The 25,635-nt window shown below is 40.5% G+C and overlaps 1 protein-coding gene across 2 annotated transcripts in view; it reads left to right on the top strand.

Moving 5' to 3' along the window:
* The window catches only part of LOC124883489 (ubiquitin-associated and SH3 domain-containing protein B-like), a 54,684-nt gene that overhangs the window by 27,305 nt on the left and 1,744 nt on the right, over window positions 1-25,635 (top strand). The window contains exons 2-13 of one of the 2 annotated variants that reach the window (XM_047390599.1): window positions 14,149-14,202; window positions 19,556-19,742; window positions 19,844-20,042; window positions 20,246-20,415; window positions 20,545-20,753; window positions 21,395-21,539; window positions 21,640-21,763; window positions 21,871-21,990; window positions 22,066-22,158; window positions 22,273-22,417; window positions 24,500-24,606; window positions 24,703-24,812. In XM_047390599.1, coding sequence (XP_047246555.1) covers window positions 14,149-14,202; window positions 19,556-19,742; window positions 19,844-20,042; window positions 20,246-20,415; window positions 20,545-20,753; window positions 21,395-21,539; window positions 21,640-21,763; window positions 21,871-21,990; window positions 22,066-22,158; window positions 22,273-22,417; window positions 24,500-24,606; window positions 24,703-24,812 — 1,663 coding nt within the window. Of the gene's footprint in view, window positions 1-14,148; window positions 14,203-19,555; window positions 19,743-19,843; window positions 20,043-20,245; window positions 20,416-20,544; window positions 20,754-21,394; window positions 21,540-21,636; window positions 21,764-21,870; window positions 21,991-22,065; window positions 22,159-22,272; window positions 22,418-24,499; window positions 24,607-24,702; window positions 24,813-25,635 lie in introns of both variants that reach the window. The other variant, XM_047390598.1, reaches the window with a different exon arrangement.

The following is a 25,635-nucleotide window of genomic DNA, read 5'->3' as shown; positions in this document are numbered from 1 at the left end:
ACATATTGGTTGACTGCTTAAGTATCTATAACTATATCACACAGTAAATACTGTCACTTAGTTAGTTATTTGTCAAATCAACGTTCTCAGTCACCTCAAACCAAATAAATTAGAGTTTATTGTCTTAAAGGAGGAAATAATCTTGGGCTACAAAGTAGATAAAATCATATATATAGAAATAATACCCAAGGTGTGCTGCTGAATCAGAATGTTCTGATCGCCTGGACATTTATTGCAGTGTGTGATATCAGTCCCTTTGGGGTCCTCAGGTCTTGATAAAGCGCTATACAAGTGCAGACCATTTACCATAATGCCTTTAAAAATCTGTTTTTGTAACATCATTATCTTGACCAGCTTCTTTAATTCCCAGTAAGTTAGTTCAGTTTATTTTACATCAGTCATGACCAAAGTGTGTCTTTTTATATCTTCCTGTTACTGTTGGATATTTTATAGATTTTTGACTTTATGTGATACAACATTATGTGGTAAGACAACATGAGCATTTCAGTAAAGCAGACCATTTACCTCAGACGTACATCTCAGAAACAGCAATGAAAGAGTGACAATACCAACACAGGAGACTTTCTGTTGGTAGATCTTCATATTACAACTAAAAACAAGTAAAAACTCAGGACTGAACAAGATTGGTGCAAACATATGTAAAGCATAACATAAAATGTGTGTATCAATAAAGTTATTGTTCAGTACTTCTACAAATGTCCGGAGCTTTTTACTCTCTCTTTGGTTTCAGTCTGTAGATGTCATCTGTGTAGTTTTGTGGTGTTGGAAATATTTAAAACTTTTGATAGGTAGATAAATATTTCACACTGATAAAAGCCAGAGAATTATTGTTTTTTGTTTTTTTTCTTTAAACTTGCTGAGGACACTAATCTTGGTTCTCACTTCCTTTGATTTCTGTTTTACAGAAATGTTGATTTTGTTTTATTTGGTATAACTGTTTACATGCTGTGTGTAGTTTAATGTGTTTAAAGCTGTGCTGCAACATGCTTAGCGCTGAACTTGAACATGCCGTGTTGTATGACGTTCGGGGCTGAGCAGAGCAGGGCTGCGTGGGCGCCTTACTTGCTGCTTCGTCTGTTTCTCTTCCTGTGTCTGTCAGGCCCTGCTCAAACTTAACAGAGGCTCTCTCTATGGTTGGAAAACTTGCTTCACATCTGTGGGTGACAATCAGCATGTGGTTTTCTCACACTAAATCCATTTTGAAATAAAAAGGCAACAATGTTAATAGCCTGACCAAGTTGAAGCAGAAGTGTGAGCCACAGAATGAACACAGAACGTTTGGACTTGTTAATGTATGCAGAGCTGTCTCTTCCCGGTTCTTCTAAAAACCCTTTAATTTTCCAGTTTATTCATTGCTAATGAGGAAAATTTTGATCAAGAGGCATTTTTTCTACATAGAGCTTTTATTAATTCAGCTTAGTCACCCCATGTGGTTCTGTATGCTCACAAAATGGGGAGACTGACAGTTCTTCTCAGGACGGTGAGGCTGTGGAGTGATCGGTGTGTCATAAAAACGCAGGGAGTGGTGACCACAGGCGTTACACAAAATCACTGGGCCAGGACAGGCTGTCCAACACATGAAGCTGCTGCTTGTTCACGCACACACCTGTTAAAACAGCGGGTTTTTGTGATGTAAAGGTCAGATCATTTTAAAACTCTGCCGTTCATGTGACACGTAAATATTGTTTCATATTTTTTTTTATTCATTTTTGATTTTGAAAATATATTAAAAATAATAAGCTGCAATAACCTAGTAGCATAAACGCGCACACCAATAAATGAAGTTTGTTAAAGCACCTTTTGATTTTGTTTCAACATTCAGTATTCTTAAGTTCACACCTGTCATCAGTTACATTGAACTGGATTAACCTGAAATAAAGGTCAGGTGTTCTGCTACGATTCATTTGCATCAGCTAGCTATAGTCATAGTTTGTAGAAAGGTTACAAAGGATGAAAGGGATCTTGGTGTACAAAGGTATTAGTCAGGAGAAGACTGCAAAGGAATCCCCAGCATCTCATTCATGGTAGTTACCAATAATTAGACACATTTTATCATTAATGATCAACAAAAAACTGGCAATTTAACAGAGGTTTGTTGACTTCCAATCCAATGTATGAAAACAGGGGAAGTTCAGAGTTGTAAATTGTGTCACTTTATTTGATTTTTCTAAAAACCAAATCATGGCTGGATATTATACTGATGCTTTTCTAGCAAACAAAATTAAAGATGCATTGATTCGAGGCTTTGTGAGGTTAAATCTTTAATAATGCTTTTACCTGCTGATACTGATTGATTAGGATTTCTTTTTAGACCTGTGATGAACTGGCGACCTGTTCAGGGTGTACCCCGCCTCTTGCCCATAGGCCGCTGGGATAGGCACCAGCTCCCCCGCGACCCTCTGCAGAAGAAGAAATAGAATAGAAAATAGATGGATGGATGGATTTCTTTTTATTTCTAGCCTTTCTGTTAATTTCCAAATGGAAATTAAATGCTGTTGTAGCTCAAATTATGCAGGTTTCTGATGGCTGTGGGCAGGAAGGATCTCCTGTAGCGGTCTGTCTTACTGCACATCGGAAGAAGCCTCTGATGCTAACAGTTCAATATCTGGACTGCAGAGATGACACTTCATATAGTAACATGTCCTGGATGACACCATCTGTTGTTCACAAGTACTGCCAGTCCATCGCCTTTGCCTTTGCTATTTGTCTCTGTCTGCTCCAAAGGTCAGAAAGCCTGACAGAGAGATGCTGGAGTCAGGGATATGATCCTGCAGCCATGTCTCACTAAAACATATAATACTGCATTCCCGATACTCTGCCTAGGTCCTTTGTAAGGCTTGGAGTTAATCCAAATTGTTTCCCAACGATCTCACATTGCCCATTATAATCAATGGAAGAGATGGTTTGAACGTCCTCCTCCGTCTTCTCTTTGCTCCTGCTTTGCATCCAGGGTGCCTCCTTTTCAACTCATCAGGGATTTGGGGTTGTAGTTGAAGTATTATTTGTGCTTTTGAGATTGTAATCAGCTGCTCCCAGTTGTAAATAACTACCTTGTTGTCATGGTGATACGTTATTAAAAATGTCCAAAAGTAAAAAACTGTCACCAAAAATCCTTCGAGCTGCACAGCATCCAAAACCAAAGAGGATATTTGTCAAAAAAAATCAATTTTTATCCTCTACAAGAGGAATTTTAGTTCTTAAAATAATTAATCAGAATGTAAAATAACAGAGCTACTCCAACCTGCTGCCACCTTGAGAGGTACAGTTCTAGAATGTATATATAATATATATATGACTATGTGTGTGACAGAGCAGTGCCTCTAATACTGTTATTTCAAAATAGACAAAATGATTAAGAAGCTGACATTTTAAGCTGTCTCTAATGTGTCAAATTAGCAGTTAGTGCAGTTGGAATTAACGACTGTAAACAGCTGGTTCTTGCTTATGTTCCCCAGGGAATGCCGACATTTACCTTCAATTTGAGATTTCCAAAAGGCTACTAACATTAATAACTTTAACATGTTCCATAATAGACACAGGGCTGAAAGCTAAGGGGGGCTGTCGGGTCAAGGGTCAGTTCAACCCTTTGCCAACTCGTACCACCATTTCAAACCCCCGGTGTTGCCATGCTGTCCCATCCTGCTTCCATTTTACACCCATCTAAACCACACCATGTCAGTTTTTACATGTCCTTGTATTATAGTAGGGCAGCCAATAATTATTACTTTTTCTTTTGGATTTATCCATTGAGTAATGTTTTAGTTAATTGATTAATCTAAATCTTTGATTGTCCTACAAGCTATTTCATTTTCCTTATAAATGTTCCAATTTATTGCATACCATGAAGTGAAATGCAAAAAATGATTTGTACTTTATGAATGAATAATTGTATAAATTGACAGAATCACAAAAAATATAGTAATGCTATTATTACGTGTTTAGAAATAAAAAGCCAGAGGAATCAGAATGTAAGAGATGATGAAACTGAATTGGAAGCAAACAGACCTCGGTCCAGACATGAGTACAACCCCTAAGGACTTCCATAGTGTAGACCAGATCAGGTCGTTTGTGTGTCCAAACTATTAGTCACATGGAACCAAACAAAGACTGAATTGACTGAGGTACACACCATGCATACAGGGTATGAAGAAACACATACATACACCCATCGTCTATACCTGGTTGTCCTTGCTGGAGCCTATCTGCAGCCGTAATTGGGCGAGGGGAGGGGTACACCTGGGGTTCATGTATGCACAGAAAGTCATTATTTGCTATGAATTTATTCAACTAATTTTAATTTTGACAGTGGAGTGATACATTGGGATAAAGATTGTCCTACTAAGTTTGTGCATCAGCAGGTAGAACTTAGTACCTAAGTTAACATCTTTTGTTTCCTTTTTTCCAGCCACTATGTAGCTTTGATAGAAACGGATGCCTCTATTTTTGTGGCTTTTTTTTAACAGCTTGGTATGACAGTAGCTCCTTTGGCCGCTAACCTTTGCTCAAATAAGCTGAGATAAAAAGTGTCAAAGGCTGAAAGAGCAGATTTGCACTCATCATGAGGACTGGTGAGTAGCTTTGGCGAGGAATTCCCCTGTTCCCAGCTGGCCGAGCTGGTGTCTGCCTGCTCTGATCAGCAAACCTCAGCCCTGCCTTCCTAAAAACTACTTTCTCAAGTCATTGGGCTTGATTTTTTTTGTTCAAACTGAGCAAAGTCTGTTTGCTCAATGAAGCTTCACAGTGTGTTTACACGGCAACCTCCCTGAGCCCTTGCTAAACTCAGAACTGCCATGTGTGACTCATCATAGGGCTCGCCTTATGAAATAGCAAACCACAGCTGTGGAAACCCTGTCACGCAGCTCAAGAAAAGGGAAGTGGAGGTTGTCTTGGGAAAGGCAAATACACTTGATGCAAGAGTCTTTCTTGGTATTTCTCTGAAAGCGGGCAAAGTCATGCTAAAAAGAAAGTACACCCCCTTTGAATTCTAGAGATTTAGATATTGTGAATGTACAGTGCCCTGGAAAAGTGTTAATAACCACTGAACCTGTCCACCTTTGTCACATTATGACCATAAACATCAATTTTTTATTGGGATTTTATGTGGCAGACCAACAGAAAGCAGTGAATAACTTTGATGTAAAAGGATAAAAAAACTGCAATTTGTATTCAGAGCTGATCCGTTGTAGGACCACCTTTCACTACAGCTGTGGGTTTTTTGGGCTATCTCTACCTGCTGTGCACATGTAGAGACTGGATCCTTATCCATCCTTCCTTCCGAAATAGCCCAAGCTCAGTCTGTGATCAGTTTTCAATTCTTGGCCCCTATTCTCAATTTGATTAAGTTCTGAACTTTGACTAGGCCATTCAAACACATGAACATTCTTTGGTCTAAAATATTTTGTTGTATGGGACCGTTACTAGTCGTGCACTCCACTAATCGGACCTTCATAGAAGAGCAGCAAGAAGACAGGCATTGTTAAAAGAAAGACAAACGAGATAAATAAGTCCTGTTTGCAGTTCAACAAAAATGATGTAGGGGACACAGCAAACATGTAGCAGAAAGTGCTCTAGTCAGTTGAATCTAAAACAGATCTTTTGGCCGACATGCAAAAGGCCATGTGTGGCGAGAAACTAACACTGCACATCTCCCTGAACACACCATCCCCAAGATGAAGCATGGTGGTGTCAGCATCATGCCTCGGGGATACAGTTCTTCAGTAGAAACAGGGATGTTGGGCAGAGTTGATGGTGAGTTGGATGGAAGTAAACACAGGGCAATCCTGGAAGTCCTGGAATCCTGTAATAGGTCAACTTCAAGGTATTTTCAAGACTTGTAAGTCTTGAACCAGAAGACCTGAAGAAACTGGGGTGAAGGTTCACTCTTCCAGCAGGATACAACAAACAGCCAGAGCCCCAATAGAACGACTTATATCAAAGCAATGTTAGAAAGGCCCAAAGTGCAGACACCAATCCAATTGAAAATTTATGTTGACAGATGCCCTCCATCCAATCAGACTGAGCTTTAACTATTTTTAAAGAAGAGTGAGTAAAAAGGTCTGTAGATGTGCAAAGCTGGTAGAAATATACCCCAAAGCCTTGCAACTATAATTATAGTGAAAGACACACTTTTCAGATTTTTATGTGTAACAAAGATTTTTTAAAAACCTTTTGAAAAAGGCATGAATACATTAGAACAGTTACTGTTTTAAGGGTTTTGCATGTTAGTCACAAATGTTTCCATTTTGGCTTGGTCTTAGTTTAACGAACGGTGACATGGTGAATTCTATGCTGTGTGTGCTCTTGTACACTTAAATAATACAATTGAAATAATTATAGAACCTGGTAAGGAGCAGATCACTGAGACTTTGGGTAGAGTGTACTTTGACTAAACATATTTATGGTTTAAATTCTGATGTATGAGAAAAAACTGACAGCTAGGCGAATATCATTCATTACTTTATCTCAATGTTCTGCTGTGGAATAGTACGGGTTACTCCTTGGCCAGTATGCCCATACTGGGCGGGTGAGTAATACTGCCTCCCCCCCTCCCCCCCCCCCCTCCCCCCCCGAAACCACACAGCCAAGGCATAGACTCAACCTCCGAACTTCCACAGACCTCAAATGGATTAAATATTTGTGGAATGCACCGGAGCAGGCTGTGTCCAAGAATCTCCTTACCCCAAATGAGAAAAAGGATCTGCTTGTCACAGTTTGGGTTTGAGACGGACCAAAGTGCAGACAAGAGCTGGGCAGCAGCATGTTGTGGAAAGACTTCAGCTTTTATTCCAAGGGTTTTCCAAAAAACATAGCAAAAAACACTGCAGGTACAGACATAAGTTGAAAATCCCCAAAACTTACAAAAGTATTTTATTTACAAAAGTATTTTATTTACGTGTTTAGTTTCCATATATTCAAAAATAGCTCAACATTAAACCATTTTTTAAAACCAAGTAACATTTAGAAACAGACTTTAATTAGTTTTTACAGCTTTTTGTGTCCAGCACAACTGACATTTAATAAATACTTACAAAGTATTATAAACATATAAGACGTGAAGTCCACAGCGTAGAGCAGCAATGCACAGATTGTGATGTATAGCTATAACTAGGATCTTCTAATCCATCCTTCACAATCTAATGCAATCTAATTGATGTCATATTGCCTCCCAGTGAATAGATTTATTTTCAAATGCTTTTTAAAAAACACGAAAGTGTTTAATATTAAAATCTCATATTTTTATAACCAAGATCTGAGGACCACACCACAGTAGGCCCTGTAAGGTCATAAAACATATATAATAGTCAGTAAACATAGGAGTAGCTCGGAAGCAAGTTGATTATATTTAAACATAGAGAGGCGACTCAGTAGGTTGAGTAGTTGCAGTCTGATAATAGTGGGTTTGATTCTAGCACATGCCGACGTACCCCTGAGCAAAGCACCCCTTTGTGTTCCTGTTTTTCTGACAGAATATTTCCAAACAATGCTTTTGCATTTGCATTTGTTATTTGACTTTTCAACTAAAGAGGGCAACTAAGGCTCTTCTCTGGATCTACTTGCCATGATACATATTATTTTGCTGTAATATATTCAGGTGTACTGAGAGAAAAGAGACAGGACAGAATGAAGATGGGGTAAACAAATGTAACAGGCTTACTGCATCACACAAGCACAGCAGACAAGCAGAGTTTGAGAGTGCCCTTTATGTGACAGGCCATTAAATAAAAGCCAAAGTTTCATATTTCCAACCTTAGGTGTACAGTCTCTTCAATTAAAAATAATTTTAGCTTAAAGACGTTCATCTAGCTTCATCCAGGGTTTACCTGTTCAGGTTCTGGACAGTTTGACCAAACATTTTCAGTTTTCATGCAACTCAACCCAGTTTCTCATTTCTGCTGAACTGAAGCTCCCACTGCTGAAACCATATGGAACGGTCCTAATCTAGATTGAAATGTTTTCCCCTCGCCAGCTACATACACTCAGCTCTGACTCGTCCACGTGCTGCACAGAAGACCTGGAGTTATTTAGATGTTCCTGACGCATTCAAACCTGAGGCCAATCTAACGCAAAGAAGCGTTTATAACTCGCTGGATAATTCTACTCATTTTTCCTGGAAACATAACTACAGTCATTTTTCCATAAATGAATGCAGAGTATATTTTTATAATTTGAGAAGCGTTTTGAAGTTGGTGAAGTTGGTGTTATCTTCAAAATGAAGTATCAGGAAACCTCAGCTAAACGTGTTTGTCCTGCACGTGAGTGGTGATTTCAATAGTACACCGTGTGGCGTTATGACTTTGTTGGCTTACAGTGATGATGATCGTGTTATTCATTATTACAAAGTTCTTTTAGTTTTGTTTTTTATCTACATTTTATCCTAACAATCCCTAAACAAAAGTCATTTTTCTTAATAAACCTGTGTAACTGATCAAATGTTGCTGTTAAACTGAGTCACCTGACTGTTCTCTAACCTTTGCCAGGCTTAAATGTCACCGAATGTTCCAGACCATTCTGGTACTCTGCCTCGTATGTAAATATTTGTGAGAACATCCAAGTTGCGTGCAGGTCAAAGCGAACCGTTCCTCTTAATTTTAATAACGTCTCAATAAAATATTAATAGACAAGAATCTAAAGATATAACACCTAGAGTGCTTTGCATTGTATTTTGTCATTTACAACTGTAAACCTCTGTGTGTTTTAAGATTTCTGGGTGATAGCTCTGCTCTGACCAGCCTCTGACAGGAAACTAATCTGTTTAACCGTACCAAACTATGTCTGCTGTAATTAGTATATTAACCACTCATAAAATCTCCATAGAACCCCAGATTAAAACAAAAAAATCCAAACTTATCTTTTAAAACATCTGCAGCTTTAGGTGGCGACATTTGAAGAATTAGTTCTGCAAATGTTGAGCAGATAAAAGTGGATCCGCTAGAGTTGTTAAAGAGAGAGCTGATGCAATGCAGTGGTTGGCATGACCCTGCAACGTCTTTAAAATAATTGCATTTCTCGTATATTTGAACGTACACAAAAAATGAATGATGAAAAGCCAGCAGCTGCTTTATATTTCTGTATTCTTCTCATAAAATGCATGTTAAGAATTTGGATTATTGTCTAAATCTTCATCTATATTTGACAAGCATTCTGCTGCATCCACGTAATGGACTTGTGCTTGTTTCTGTTGCGTGAGGATTCCAGGCAGCCTGTGTATTGGTAACTTTATATCATAAGACACATAACAGGTTTCATCTGATTATCTTCATGAATTGAGAGTTTGTGGGCTTCACGCATTAACAGACTGAATGGCAAATGTGTTGCCGTGTCTACTTCTTCTTTCCAGTTCCATTTAAGAGGTTTTGGTCAGATATTGCAAATTTATTAACACTAACTATAACCCAGGTGGTAGTCAGTAATGCTTTCTGTTTGAGCAGCTGTGTGTTGAGGTGGTTTACGGCCCTTAAGCAGCTTCTTTCAGCCGCTCTTCGCTCTCTGTAGTTCTCTGTAACACTGAGCTGAAGCTCTGTAGATCTATACCTGTGGCACAACATCCGCCTCATAAAGGCAGAACTGCTACTGCGTGCATGCAGGCGAGCTCTGTGCTGTGCTCAGAACTGCTGTTTGCTGAGGTCATAGATGTGAAGCTACAACAAACAACTTGTGTTTCCTTTCTCTGGTGTATAAAGAAGTCTTCTTTAAAACATCTGCTGTATGTGTGGTGTTATCAAGAGATGGAGACAGAGACGGTAAAAACTTTCCCAGCGACATGGATGATGACTGAATGGATTCGGAAAAGCAAGGAGCAGCATCTACATCAGCTCTTTCAAGAAACCTGTACAATATGAGCTACAACAACACTTCCCTTTGGGATGAATAAAGTATTTTTGAATAGAATTTAATTGAATCCATGGCCTTGTATTAAGAGAACTCTTCTATGCTGTCGGCTCCAGGAATGATTCAGTGAGTGTTTTGTGCCAACCTAAAAACCACAAGCGTCCAATGTTTAAAAATTCTTCCTTAAATCTGATCAAAACACTTGCAGGTAAACGTCTATTTTTAGTACAGGTTCTGGGAAAAGAGGAAAACTGTCCTATTTTGTGTACCTAGAACTTGTTTTGTTTTGTAGAGTTGTAAAGGTATTTTGTATCTTTGAAGGTGAAAGTTATTTTTTACTTTTGTACTTACGTACATTTCAGAACCTGCACTTTACTTAAGTAAAGGAGTTCAATCAGTACTTTTATTTTAATCAGTCTTTAGTTACATACATATCTGTACTTTTACTTAAGTACAAAATGTAAGAACTTTGGCCACGTTGCAGGAGAACCACTGACAGGGTCATTTACCTCCATAGAAAGAGTTTAAAACTGTATTTTACTGGTCTTTCTTTTTCTTTCGGGTATAACCTGCCAGTTCTGATTTTGACCAACTTCAATCTTTTATTCTGAGGACAGTGACACATAAAAGTGAAACAAAATGTGCTGCAGGTTCTTTTATTGGGTTTCTCTTGGATTAAAAATATCAGTTTTGAATCCAACAGATAATGGATGGATGGATGGATGGATGGATGGATGGATGGATGGATGGATGGATGGATGGATGGATGGATGGATGGATGGATGGATGGATGGATGGATGGATGGATGGATGGATGGATGGATGGATGGATGGATGGATGGATGGATGGATGGATGGATGGAGAAATCCCCATGGTCAGAGGGACTCTTCCTGACAGTACCAATGTTCCACCTTTCTTTCTTCACTGAAGCTTCATGAGAAACCCTATTATTCTCTTAATTTCTATAAACACCAAACATGGTTAAAATTACAAGAAGTTGAATCAGAAAGTAAAAAGATCTCCACAAAATTGCACCACTGCAAAACCGGGTCTCAGCTGTTCACCACATAGCTTCTACACACAACCAGTCCTAATGCAAAATAATTATTAAAAAGGCTCTCTTTGTGTTTTCCCAAAAATGTTAACATTTCATAAATCTCCTGCTGTGTTTTAAAGAATCTTTCTTTTTAAAAGCGACACGTACACACACACAGAAATATTAGGGTCACTTGGAGGCAAAAGAAAATGATGGATGTGGATTTATTTTTCTTTTCCTTTACAGAATAAAGTTGAAATATTAAGAATACAGTCAATATTTGATTCAAACAATAAAGTAGAAATGTTATGAAACAAGTAATTAATTCTGTAAGAATATTAATAATTTCAACACGCTGTGCTGAGGATCCTGCTTCCCTGAGACAAACGCCACATCACAGTTAACCCGCCTTCATCCGCTCGCCACCGCTTAATTAGATGCTGCGCCTCCAGCATGATTATTCAGTTCTGCTGCTCCTTCTCTCGGATGAGTAAATCACTCCTAAGTCAGCTTGACTTCATTTTAGCACATCTTTTTATACATCTGGTGATGCATCACTCATTCCATGGGGGAGGAGACATAAAACTTGAATAACACTAATAGCAGAAACCAAACAAGTAACTCCCTTTACAGGTCAACCCCAGTCTGTATCTGTCCTTAAAGGGAGTCCCTTCCATGCCTTTTGTTTGCACTTCGCATCAGTTCACACGAGTCTTACGAGGAACTGGCTCTCCCTCTGACTTGTGATCCAGATTCTTCTGCCCACAGTCAGGCTTTCTCAATTCCTCCTGTGACATAAAGATACTCTTACTCACTGACACATCAGCCTTTCAGAACACATGGTGGGAGTGGAAACAATGATCTCCTTTTTTAATTGTTTTGTCTTAATGTAAGTAGTTTTGACTAGAAAGAGACTCAGAGATGTATCAGTAAATGGAAGGAAAACTGATGAAACCACTCAGAGGTACCTGATGTAATGTTTGCCAGGATGCTGACTCACCAATTAATATAATGAAGGTGTGCCTAAATACCTGGGCTACCTGTGTTAACTTAAAAAAAGCATTCACTAACAGTGTTAAAGTAAGCATTGTCAGTGTTAGGTTTGACACTGCAGCCGTCATCATATTTAATTCAAGCACAGTAGGGGAAAGGGGCCAGTTTGTGGCTTTACAGCTTCTAAAAGTGTCCATCATACCATTCCTAACTATTGTGCAATAAATAGGCCGATAGAGATGATACAAGGTTTTCTCAAGTGTAACGAGGCATAGGGCAGCACTTCCCCTTCTCCATTTAAGCTGCCAGTCACCTGCGTATCATGCCCAAAGATGAGGAAAACACCAAAGTTTTCCACTGTGAAATAGAGACAGACTTTTTTTTTTTTTCTTGTAGAAAAAAAACTGACAATCACAGCATGACCACTAGAAGGTATTCCAGACATGGATGGTGCTCTTCATCCATGTCTGGAATATTTAGAGCTAGTCTGTTCAGAAAATAAACATCCTACTTTAGGCATAAAACATAGTAAATTAACTATTCAATTCAGTTTTATTTATTTAGCGCCAATTCACAACACGTTGTCTCAAGGCACTTTGTAAAGTCAATTTAATCAAATCATCAGGTTTCAAGTCGGGTTCATACATTCCAATTAACCCTAACTATCAAACACTGAAGTCAGATTCTGTTTATTATTCAAACTGGTGAAAAGTTTTTCTATCTAAGGAAACCCAGCAGATTGCATCGAGTCAGTGACTTGTAGCAGTGAACCCCGTCTCCCGCCCATAGACTGCTGGAGAGAGGCACCAGCTTCCCCGCGACCCACTATGGAAGGAGTGGTAGAAAATGACTGACTGACTTAGCATTAAATTAGGATTTCAACTTTAATCTTCAAATATCTGAAGCTACATGTTATGTAAAATCAGTCTCATGAATAACCTTAATTGTATTTTAGCAGCAGCAGAGGTAGCAGTGATGTTGAAAGCAGTTTTCAGATTTTGTTAAATAATATTAGTTTTTTCTTCTAACATTTTTAGTTGATATTATGAAGGGGTATTTTTGCTATCATGCTATAAGGATTTGTTCCTGCAGCCCTGAGTGCACATCAGTTCATAGTCAAATACAAAAGCTTTTCTCACAAATGCAATGCAGCAGGAAGTGTCTTCCCCTTTAAATCTGATGCCTCTTAATGAAATCCACTGAAACAAAGTATTGCCTCCAGAACTTCACTGAATGAAACATGGTGGTGGCAGCAACATGATGTGGGAATGCTTCTCTTCAGGGTGGATAGGAAAACTGGTCAGAGTTAATGGGAAGATGGATTTAGCTAAATATGCAGAATCCTGAAAGAAAACCTGTTAGAGGCTGAGAAACCTTACAGTAGAAATGTGTCTTGCTTAAAAAGATGCTCAGCAGCAGATGTATCCTGCTACAGACATTTAATCAGGGCTGACCTTCCCCCAGAATTATCAGGGCTGACCTTTCCTCCATCCAGGACTTATACAGGTCTAGGGTCAGGAAAAGAGCTGCTAAAATCTCTGCAGACCCCACACACCCTGCACATAAACTGTTTAGAGTTTTACCTTCAGGCCGCCGCTACAGAGCACTGTTCACTAAAACTAGCCGCCACAGAGGCAGTTTCTTCCCCCAGGCTGTTTCTCTGATGAACATTCAATAGAGTACAAAACAACAGCATACAGATGTTGCAAATGCAACTTTTTATTTATATATGTGTATATTGTACATTGTAAATATGTATATTCTGTAATGCAAAAACAAAACCAAAGAGCAAAGTGTACCAGAGTCAAATGCCTTGTTTGTATGTACAAACTTGGCAATAAAGCTGATTCTGATTTTGCTGAACATTAGGCCTCTCTGAGTCGAACAGTAGCAGAATTTCCGTTAATTTCAATTCAGCCAGTCAAGCAGGAAAAGCTGAATAATTCACCAGCCTGCTTTTTCCTCTCGTGCCGTTTACCCAACTCCCACAGCATCTCTACTGTGAACAACTTTGAACCATTTCCAGCTTGTTTCCTTTTCTTCCACAGCCCTCACTTGGATCTGTTTCCAAGGTCACACTTTCCACACAGACATCTATCCTCATCGGTTCTGTTTTTAACTTTCCATCTGTTCCCAGATAGCTCCTCAGAATCTCAACAGCCTGAAGAAGTTTCTGATTTCTTTCTGTTATTGCTCTTTTTCAGACTTTACATCTGAAACCTGTCGTGGTCACACCGTTTAGTTTGATCTCTGCTGTGCTTGTTTCCAGCCTGAAATCTTTGGTGTCAACCGGAGGTCGAAGTGTACAAGCAGCATGTGACTGGTAAGTTCAAACACGTGTTTAGATTTATCCATCCTTATCTAAACCACTAAATGTGTATACAGCACAAAACACATACTTATTACGAGCCAGGGTTCAAGAAAAGAAATGTGTTATGGCGCCCTCTGCTGTCAATTTGTGCTCCATTACGTCTGAAACCTTAAAATTGTATATTTTAATAATAAATGTGGAAATGAAAAATTAAAGATAATATTTCCCAACAGTTATGATCAGTTTAAGCTGAGTGAGTCAGTTATTAATGACAAAATACACAAGATCTTCTGTAAAACTGTATTAGTACAACAGGTGAATTATTTATGTGACCTAAAAGACACTGCAGGAAGTGCTGTTTGTGTTTTTTAATTCAGTGTGGTTGAGCAAACATGGAAGACTTACGCAAGAGTGGAAAGAAGAAAGACATTTTAGAAAGAAGTCCTGTTTGCTGTTTGCCACAAACATGAAGAAGACACAGCAAACATGTGGTTTTGTGGCCTACAGCCATTAACATATGTGTAGCAGGAAACGAACACTGCAGGAAGCTGGTCATAACTGATGGGAGGATGGACAGAGCTAAGAAAATGGTTATCCCTGGAACAAAACCTGTTAGAGGAAGATTCACCATCTAGTAGCACAATAATCCTACGCATGCAGCTAAAGCTACAATGGAATGGTTGAGATCAAAGCAAATTTATGTGGTAGATTGCCCAGTCAAAGTCCAGACCTACATGCAACTGAGAGTCTGAGGCAAGACTTAAATGTAATGTTCTCTATCTTCTCTCTGAGCTTGAGCTGTTTTGACTGAGCAAAATATTCAGTCTCTGGTGAAGCTGACATAGACAAACCTCCAAAGAGTTCCATCTATAATTGCAACAACGGTTGTTCTACAAAGTATTGGGCTGAACATATAAAGTGACAAAGCATTTGTCCCTTTACAGCTTTCTTCTGTTGTTCCTTTTTTGTCACACGTAAATGCACTCTTGGAATAATTTTGGTAGGCTGGCAACTAATAGGAAGGTTAACCACTGTTCTAAGTTTTCTCCATTTATTTTCAAGACTTTGAAAAGGCTGAGTAACCCTTTCCACACTGATACATGTTAGTGACTTTGTTCCTCATCTGTAGATCTAGACTTACTCGTACTCGTCATCTTCCACTTTATCCGGAACCGGGTTGCCAGGCAGCAGATTCAGTAGAGACACCCAGACTTCCCTCTCCCCAGACGCCTCCTGCAGCTCCTCCGGGGGGAGTCCAAGGCATTCCCATGCCAGCCGAGAGACATAGTCCTGGGCTGTTCCCTGGGCCTCCTCCTGGTGGGACATACCTGGAACACCTCCTGAGGAAGGCGTCCAGGAGGCATCCGGTATAGATGCCCGAGCCACCTCAACTGGCTCCTCTCGATGTGGAGGAGCAGCGGCTCTACTCCGAGCCTCTCCCGCATGGCCCAGCTCCTCACCCTATCTCTAACGGAGTGCCCGGCCACCTTACGGAGAAAGTTCATTTCAGCCACTTGTATCCGGGATCTCGTTCTTTCGGTCATGACCCAGAGCTTGTGGCCATAGGTGAGGGTAGGAACGTAGACCAAACGTAAATCAAGAGCTTCAATTTTCCAGTCAGTTCTCTCTTCACCACAAAGGACCGGCACAGAGTCCCAATTACTGCGGCAGCCGCACTGATCCGTCGGTTAATTACCCGCTCCATTCTACTCTTACTCGTAAACAAGATCTCAAGATACTTGAACACCTCCATTTGAAGCAGGAACTCCCCTCCAACCTAAGAGCACAAGCCACCCTTTTCCGGTCGAGAACCATGGGCTCGGACTTGGACGAGCTGATCTTCATCCCAGTTGCTTCACACTTGGCTGCGAGCCGCCCCAGTGCATGCTGTAGGTCTTGGCTAGAGGGGGCCAGCAGGACCTTGCATCTGCAAAAAGAAAAGACAAAATCCACCAGTCCCCAAACCGGATCCCCTCCGGACCTTGGCTGCACCTAGAAGTGTCACGGTGGGTTTTTGGGGTGGACCAAAGTGCAGACAAGAGCTTGGAAGCAGCATCTTAAATAAATCCTTACTTTATTTGAAAGATCAAAAACGTAAGAAAAAAAAAAATCACTGCAGGTACAACACAGAACCAGAATCCAAAAACTTACGAAGCTGAACACTGCAGGAACATGGCATGAACGAGGGTAGTGGGTGTGAGCGAAGGAACCAGCAAAGGACCATGAAACAAAACCAACTAATATACAGAGCGAGAACAAAGGCAGGTAATCAAGGAACTAAGAACAGGTGAGACAAGGAGGCAGGGAGGCGGAGGGAGCAGGTGAACCTAATAAAACTAAAGCATGAGGAAAAGAACTAAATGACAAGACAGTGAGCAGACCTAAAATAAACTATAAACCAAGATAAAACATAAGAATCAAGAATAAACATGAACTGAAGGAAACTGGAGGGGACACAACAACCTAAGCACTTAGCAAAACAGAAACCATAAGGGAACCCTGACTACTAAAGTAAACAAACCTAAACCAACACTGATGGAACAAAACTGGAAAGGAAACAGAGAACCAGAATATGTACAAACCAAAAATAAACAGTAACTAAAACTAACCTATAAGGAAGAGCTGGAAAGAGAACAAATACCTTACCATAAATAAATACAGAGATACTAAATGAGGAACTAAACTAAAGAAACCAAGGAAGACAAAAACTGTTATAATAATAATAATAATAATAACACAAAGTAAAAAAGAAAGCAACTACAAAGAAGCTGAAAACGAGAGGAGAGAAACACAACACACTAGGAGGCAATAGAGGGAACAAAACTAAGAGGGGGCAAAAGGAAATAAACAGACTGCAAAACCCAAACTAGAAACACCTGGACGAAAAGTAAACAATACAAAACCACGAACAAAAGTCTAAAATGTCACATCCTGACAAGAAGTTCTGTTCATAAAAGTTATGAACAGCACTGGTGACAAAGGGAAGCCCTGCCGGAGTACAACATGCACTGGGAACATATCTGACTTATGCTCCTTTTCCACTGGCTCGTTTTAGCTGGCGCGGCTCTGCACCAATCGGTTTCGCGCTACTCGATATGGTACCTGTTGTGTGTCCACTGACCCGCCAACGGCTGAAGCTATGGCGACTGAAGCCTCGCCTCCAGCCATGAGTGTAGAACGCTGTGCTGCTATTAACGTTACTGTGTTACATTCATTCACATTAAAGTAATCTGCGTGAAATGATAAAAAATAAATAAAAACATAAATAAACTAAAAACTCATAAGGTTTGTATTAATGTATATGCAAGAATGTCTTATTTATGTTTTTATGTCTGAAATGATCCACTGGGATAATTATCTGGACCACAGCCCAGCCAGAATTTATGAAATAAGGCTCAGGGGTTCTGATTTGAGGAGAAGCAGAGAGGAGAGACGCTGCTGTCTGGATGTTGAAGGTCCAAAGTTTGCCTGAAGAAGTTACAATTTTGTCTTATCCATGGCAATAACAAGGACAAGGACTTAAAAGCGCAAAACTGCTGACCTATGACCTTTGAAGTTAGTTTTAGGTTGAATATTGGATATTCGTGCGCAGATATTTGTATAGATATTTTTATTATTATAAATCTACCCTCTGGATCTGTAACTGTGTATAATACTGTAAAGTTAACATTTTTGTGAATTAAGATTGCTACTCCTCTTTGCCTAGAAATATAGCAGGCCGAAAACAATTTAGGAAACTCAGCTGATTTAAGATCATTTGCAGCTGTGGCAGATTTATGAATCTCTTGTAATAAGACGTCTGCCTATAGTCTTTTAAGCTGATAAAATATTTTTTACTTTTCCTCTCTGGTGCCGACTCCATACACATTCCATGTGACAAACCTTACTGTGCCCATAATTGTGCGTGTATAGCTAAAGTTGGACAGCACATATGGGCTCGTCCTCCCGTTTGGTCCGATGCAGACAGTCTGATTACGGGCAGCTGCTCTCTGCCTGCTCCCTCCTCCTGCAGACGCTGGTTCTCTTAAGGACCGTCAATAAATGTCTGAATCAAACACGTCGTTTCATGGTGGTTTTGTTTTGTGTGTTTTTGGGGGAAATGTTTGTGCCTCTGAACGACTGATTTTATGTGTTCTCAGCTGGTTTAGGATGTTATTAAATACAGCGATCTGCCTGCGTGTAATTCAGAAAGCTGATGTGTCCTTTTTCTTTTCAGCCTTCAGGGATGGTTTATGATCTGTAAATCTTAAAAGTACATGTATGACCTGCCCTGGCCACTGTGGTCCTTAATATTATTGTAGTTGCTCTTGAGTTTTATTAACTTTTCCCTGCATTGTCTCAACGAAAACCTTCCCATTTCTCCCCCAACCACGGCCAATCAGTGAATCTGTTCATGTCACACGTAGGGACAAATTGAGCCAAAGGAAAAAGGGCAATAGTTTGTACAGAGACCAGATGGTCCGACTCTGTACTCCTGGAGCACCCCTCACAGGACACCATAGGGGAACCCTCAGGTACCCTGTAGAGGGTATAGAGCTGGTCCAGTGTTCCACGGCTGGGGCAAAAACCACACTGCTCATCCTAAAGCCGAGGTTCGACTATCGGCCAGATTCTTCTTTCCAATACCCTTTCGTAGGCCTTACCAGGGAGGCTGAGGAGTGTGATCCCCCTATAGTTGGAACACACCCTCCGGTCCCCCTTCTTGTGAAGTGGACCACCACCCCGGTGGCCGATGAGACTCTTTGTTCAGCGGGACAGCATCCCTTACTGCTGGTGCCCACCACTGGGTTTGGGGATTGCTGCTGCGACAGGCACCGCAGAGTTTACGGCCACAGCTACGGGTGGCAGCATCAACAACAGACGCGGAGAACATGGTCCACTTGGACTCTATTTTTCCATCCTCCCCCAGAATCTGGTCAAAGCTCTCCCGGAGGTGGGAGTTCAATACATTGCTCGCGGAGGGCAAGTTAAATTAAACTCCAAAAACTCTGGATTATTACAACTGATTTAACAAGGGGCGCAGTCATGTTTTTACACAGGAATAAATTGATTTTGATACGTTTTTTCCCTGCATAAATCATCATTAAAAACTGTCTGATATTAACGTTTGATGATCTGAAACATTCAAATGTAAGAAAAAAGCAAAAACGGAAAAGATTTGTTTAGTGGCAAGTATTTTTTCATAGCACTGTATGCACACCACACCTTTCATATTGGAAAACATTTTAACTACATAAGCTGTTCCCTTTTTTTCACAAGTATGCAAGACCAAGTTGAGTGTTGGTCTACCACACATAATCCCAATAACGCGCTGTTTGACTATTGTCCCAGCAAAGCAGAAATCAGTGTTCTGCCACCCCAACAGGCTTTTCTCCCATGTGGATGACCCGTTCCTGGACGACCCCCTGCCCAGGGAGTTCGTTCTCTACCTGCGACCCAGCGGGCCGCTCCAGAACCAGCTCTCCCACTTCTGGCAGCAGAGCCGGATTACCTGTGGCAAAAACAAGGCCCACAACATTTTCCCACACATCACTCTGTGTCAGTTCTTCATGGTGAGCTGAATGAAACTACAAGACACTTCTGAAAATGAGCACAGTAAATACCATCACATACCTTCTCATGATGAAACTTTTGAGTGTTCTCTCCCTTCTAGTGTGCTGACTCTAAAGTTGAAGCTCTCAGTGAGGCCCTGCAGACCACGGTGCAGCAGTGGAGGGGTCGATTTCCCCGACCGCTGCCTCTAGAGCTCTACACATCTTCCAGCTTCATAGGGCTATTTGTTGAGGAGCAGGTGGCAGATGTTCTCAGACAGTTTGCAGCTGACTTTGCCACAGAGGCTGCCAGGAAAACAGGTAGGAATCACCAGGAGATTGTCAGAAATACACCATGGTATGGTAGGTAGCATCAGTTAAAGATAGGCACCATCTAATGTGTGCTGGGCTTTGTTTTCGGCCAGAGGCTGACAATGTCTGGTAGAATAACATCAAACAAACAAAGAAATGAGAGGTTTCATAAACGCAACAAGCCTCTCAAACCAATCCCTTTTCTCCTCTAGAGGTCAAAGTGGAGCCTCACAAGAAGCAACTCCATCTCACGCTGGCATACAACTTCCTATCTGATCACCTCTCCTCACTGGAGAAGCTGGCCAAGGGCATCGAGGTGAAGCTTGGCTGTGACTGGCTGGCTGTCCTGTTTTCCCGGGACATTCGTTTTGCTAACCATGAGGTAGCTAATACTCCATTTAGTTATGTTTTGCATGTTGTATATGTTTAAACACACAGCAATTCTCTGAAAGCTTTTTCACAGGGTTAGTTTTCTGAAGTGTGACCAACATTCCTTTGAATGTGCCTGCAGACGTTCAAGGTTATGTACCCCTACATGCCACAGAATGACGATGAACTGGAGCTTGCTCCTGGGGATTATATATTCACGTCATCCATGGATCAGACCAGCACCAGCGAGGGCTGGGTGTATGGGACGTCCCTGGCCACCGGGCTGTCTGGACTCCTGCCAGAGAACTACGTCAGCCTGGCAGATGAGTCTGACACCTGGGTATTTCATGGGTGAGGAGCAGCTCATGGTAACAAACCAGGCTCACAGAATAAAAAGCAAAGACATTTATTAAAAAATACAAATACAGCCATTTATGAATCAAAGAAAGGAACATCCATTAAATAATTAATCTTATAGGTAGGTATAGCTATGGGCGGATTAAAGTTTCCTGCAAAGGCAGCTATGATTCACAGCTGAGATGGAAAAGTATGCAGAAGTCCACAATATTCCTAAAAGAGACTCTCCATAATGGCTTTTGCTTCAAGAAGATGGTATTCAAATGTATCCCTGCAAGAACAAAATTTGTTTAGTGGAGCATGGTAACGGCAGTATCATGGTGTGGGATAGTTTTTCATCACCATTGCCTGGGAAACTAGAGAATCTATAACTGCTACCGAGTGTATGAACGTTCTAAAATAAGCGAGCTTAGTATCTCTCTGACTTTTGGAGAAAGCATCGCCCTGTTTTGGAATAACAAAGACTGTTGGCATACTGATACAATTAGACCTAAGTGATTATCAAAGCCTCAAAGTTTTAATTTATTAATTTTATCAGATAATAAAACCAGATTGAATCAACCAAAAGACTCTTACTGCAATAATATTTTAAAGTTTTAAATTATGCAGATGCATTTTTTACGGTCTTGTCCCAGATCCCATTCCTTCTTCAGCTGTGGACCCAGTGAAAAAAGCGCTAAAGAGAAAGGAATGTTTGATGGACTGCTGGACAGCCGACGTCCTGACAGCACCAGTCCCGGAGACATGCCTACACTCAGTGTGATCTGCCACCCTATGCAGGTATTTTTTTATTGTTTTCTTGCTTTCGACAATTTGAATAACTCTCAGTTGAACAGATTTCAAGTATAGTGCTGTAACCCAGCTCCATCTTTTCCAGCAGGTTCTGCGGTTCAGTGGGAGCTACACTCAGCAGCCCAAACGGACTCTTTTTGTGTGCCGCCATGGTGAGAGGATGGATGTGGTCTTTGGTAAACACTGGCTTACTCTTTGCTCAGACAGTAAAGGTGAGACTTTAAACTCTGCAAGGTTTAACATTGTTAAACCAGAATCCTTGAACCTTGTTAGGAAACAGAAGGATACAAAGACAAAAAAACCTGTTGTTGATCTGCAGGTAGATATGTACGTTCCAACCTTAACATGCCTCCTAGTCTGCCTCTGTGGGGAGGACAGAGAGACTATGACATGGACGCTCCCATCACTGTGTTTGGATCCACTCAGGCTCGATTAGTGGGTATGTCAGTAAAAGAGCGATCAGATATTTAGTTTTTTAACTGTATCCATGCTAAACATGTGCTGCTTTTCCCAGGTGAGGCTCTGTTAGAAAGTAACACAATGATAGACTTTGTTTACTGCTCTCCATCCCTGCGATGTGTTCAGACTGCACAGAACATCCTGAAAGGTGAGATGGTTCTAGCATTTATTGGTTTAATGTTCTGTGTCTGTAGCATACCTAGTCACAGCAGAACATTCTCAGTGACCCTCCTGTTCTGATTGCCTGTGTTTGTGTGAGCAGGGTTGCAGCAGGATGGGAAGCTGAAGGTGCGGGTGGAGCCAGGCCTTTTTGAATGGACAAAATGGGTGTCAGGGAACTCGCTACCAGCGTGGATCCCCCCCACTGACCTCGCTGCAGCCAACTTCAGTGTAGACACAGCTTACAGGTGATGGAAACATCCACTTCCATGGAGTCATATTATATTTAAGCCAAAAACACATTCTGCTTCAAGCGGAAAAGTTAAAAAAAATCCTGGGGTTTTGTTGCTAAGTGATGGTTGAACAGAGCAGGGAAGGTAGACGGACTGGGTCCTCATCTGAAGTAATGCTCTGGTCTGAAACAGACAGGCGATGGAGCTTGAGATATCGACTCAAGTCACAAAAATAAAAGACTTCAGACTTGACTTAGACTCCTGGTCTGAGTCGAAGTAAAGTTTTCTATCTCGTGCTACAATGATTAAAAGGGAGTCTGTGAGCTATATACTATGTCTATGTTAGCTCCAGCTTCACAATAACGACCACATGAATATCTATCTGAATGAACGCTGCGTTCAATGACTTTGGGTCATTTAGGAAACAAAATAAATGTGCATTCTCTCACTGTTGTCAGGTTAAAAAGACATTTCTGGCTAAAAATATCAAAATAAAGGCACTTCCTGTTCCATTCATTCAAAAATGTAACACTCATTTATTTACTTACTACCCTGTTGACTATGTTGTAATTTATACAGTACATTTGAAAATCTTTACTATTCAGAATAGAGAACAATGGTTTTAAATGTGGTTTTAGAAAATGGTTTCCCAATATTATTAAACATTCTCCAGCTCAGAGTGAGGGAAAGAAAAACCCTCTAAGCCAGAGTTATCGCAATATGAATACAGTGATAAACAAGTGTTAACTCACCAGTAGTCAGTACAATAACAAAAAAAGCACTTTAAATGTTAAAATATTAAAAGATAATTGCCAAATATTCATTGATGATTTAGGCCTGAGGGCAAACAGCAAAGGTTTAGAACCCTGGCCTACAGCAATGCAGGGTTAAAGATGACCTAGATGTCAGAGATTTCATGAGAAAATGTTTATTTTTGGCATAGGAGACTTGACTCTGACCTGGGGCAAAAGACTTGAAACTTGACTTGGACTTGCCCTACTTGGACTCTACTTGTGAATATTTCTAGTATGGTGAAGAAAGAGCTGTGCCAAAAAGCCTTTCTCTCCCTTTATTGGTCTGTCTGCATTCCAAATCTCACTTATGGTCAAGAGGCGTGGATCATGATCGAAAGATCGAGATCCTGGACGGAAGCATCTGAAATGCTTTTTCTAGTCACATCCCACTGGAAGGAGACCCAGGGGTAGAACCAGGACTCGCTGGTGGGACTATAAATCCCTTCTGACCTGGGAACAGCTTGGGATCCCCCAGAATTAAAGGGGAGTGTCACTAGGGAAAGGAATGTCTAGAGTTTTCTCCTGAACCTGTTACCCCTGCAACCTAATCATAGACAGTGAATAATGGATTGATGTAAGGATGGATGGATGGATCTGGTGCGTATCTTTAACAGTTGCAGGTAAATATGAAGGACACTGTATGTATTTTCAGATTGTAGTTTTCATCATCACCAGCGCTATAATCCCTTCTCCCAAAGATTTCTTGGACTGTGCTGCTGAGGCTCATGGTTAGTTAACCCTGGCACCAACCCGCACCCACATTTCAAACCAACATGTTCACATTTTATCCTGGGAAACAAACCATTTTTTACCCATGTATTTAAACTATGGCTAAATAGTTTATTTTCTCATTGTAATTTGGTATTTTTATGAATTATGGAAATAAACAGGGGCTCAAATCTCTCATGTAATTTAATGTAGTTAGTATTTAAAACATTTTGTATTAAACTGTTTATTTCAGCCACTGCATTTATTTTGGTTTTGATCTCCTCTTTGGGTTAGCTGATTCTGGTAACAGTTTAGGATCAAACATTCCATTGTTTTCTTACAGTAGACAATGAGTAACATTAAGAAAGTCGCTATAAATTGTTGGTTGTCAAAGCAGATGATAAAATGTCTCCCAGGTGGATATAATTTGAAACATGCTCAGAAGTATGGTTCATATCCCAAAAAGACTAAAAAAGTACAAAATAGTGAAAGGGCAACATGGTCAGGCCCTGCTGTAGCCCCAAAAACAAAACCTATGAAACCTGTCAGTTTTCTCTCTTAAAAGCTGCCTGATGTACTGTTTGTCCCTGTATAGACCTCTGATCCCAGCCAGCAAGCTGACCGTGTCCGAGTCCTACGAGAACTACATGAGTCGTAGCTACCAAGTGACCAAAGATATCCTGTCAGACTGCAAAAACACTGGTAGCTGGAGCTTCTCTGCTTTCATTGTTCTCCATGCTCATGTGTTTGTGCTGTGCTGTGCTGATGCTGTCCTGCTTGGATTTCCGCTCTGCGTAGGAAACAACGTGCTGATTGTAGCCCACGCAGCTTCCTTGGAGGCCTGCACACGTCAGCTGCAGGGCCGCAGCGCTCAAAACGCCAAGGACTTCATCCAAGTTGTACGAAAGGTCCGTCTTCACCACATTTGTTTTATTTCTGCAGCCCACTTTCTTCTCTGTGTGTGATAGCTTCCATCTGTTACAGTTCCTCTGTTCCTCTGTTGTGGTTTGGTGTGCAAAAACATGGGGGTGTGCTCTTAAAGCTCCCTACATGTAAGAAGGCCACATGAGTGAGCAGGTAAAAAACAATTAAACATACATACATTTATTCTGGTCTCAAAGAGATAAATCTAAATACCAGGGTTTTATGTTTTTATTAAAGAAACATTTTATTGTAGTTTCGAATGCTAACAGTGTAGAGATGTACATGTCTTCATCATGCATTACTGGTTTGTTGTTTAAACTGTCAAACTATAAATGATTTAACACCATTTATAGTTTCTTATAGAAATTACTCATGAAAATGTTGATTCATAACTGCCTAAAGTGTATCATAAATTTAATTGTGCTATATCCCTCTTGTAATTAGAGATGAATCAGGAAATTGCCTATCTGGTTGGAAACTCAAAAATCTTTTTCTGATCACTGAACACAAAATACTGCCAGCTAGCAATGATAACAATCTACAGTGTGGGTACTCTTACAGAGTGACGAAGACTTATTTGATTTAATATAAAGTCAAAGGAAGCGCAGAGATTTAAGAAGTCATTTAAAAGGACCCTATGTTTTCTACAACCCACCGAGTCATGTTTGTGGTTCATTGAGGCTCCCAGAGAGAACGAGACTTAAGGCAGGTAACAGGAAGGCTGAACGGGGAACAGCAAAGTTGCTCTGTTTCATTTTTCTGAGCTTTCAACCTCTCTCATGTAACATGCTGGATTTAGAAATGTTA

This window comes from Girardinichthys multiradiatus, chromosome 18 (genome assembly GCF_021462225.1).
Source record: "Girardinichthys multiradiatus isolate DD_20200921_A chromosome 18, DD_fGirMul_XY1, whole genome shotgun sequence".
Lineage (NCBI taxonomy): Eukaryota > Metazoa > Chordata > Actinopteri > Cyprinodontiformes > Goodeidae > Girardinichthys > Girardinichthys multiradiatus.
The sequence above is the reverse complement of the archived record's forward strand: the minus strand, read 5'-3'. Positions and strand labels throughout refer to the sequence as shown.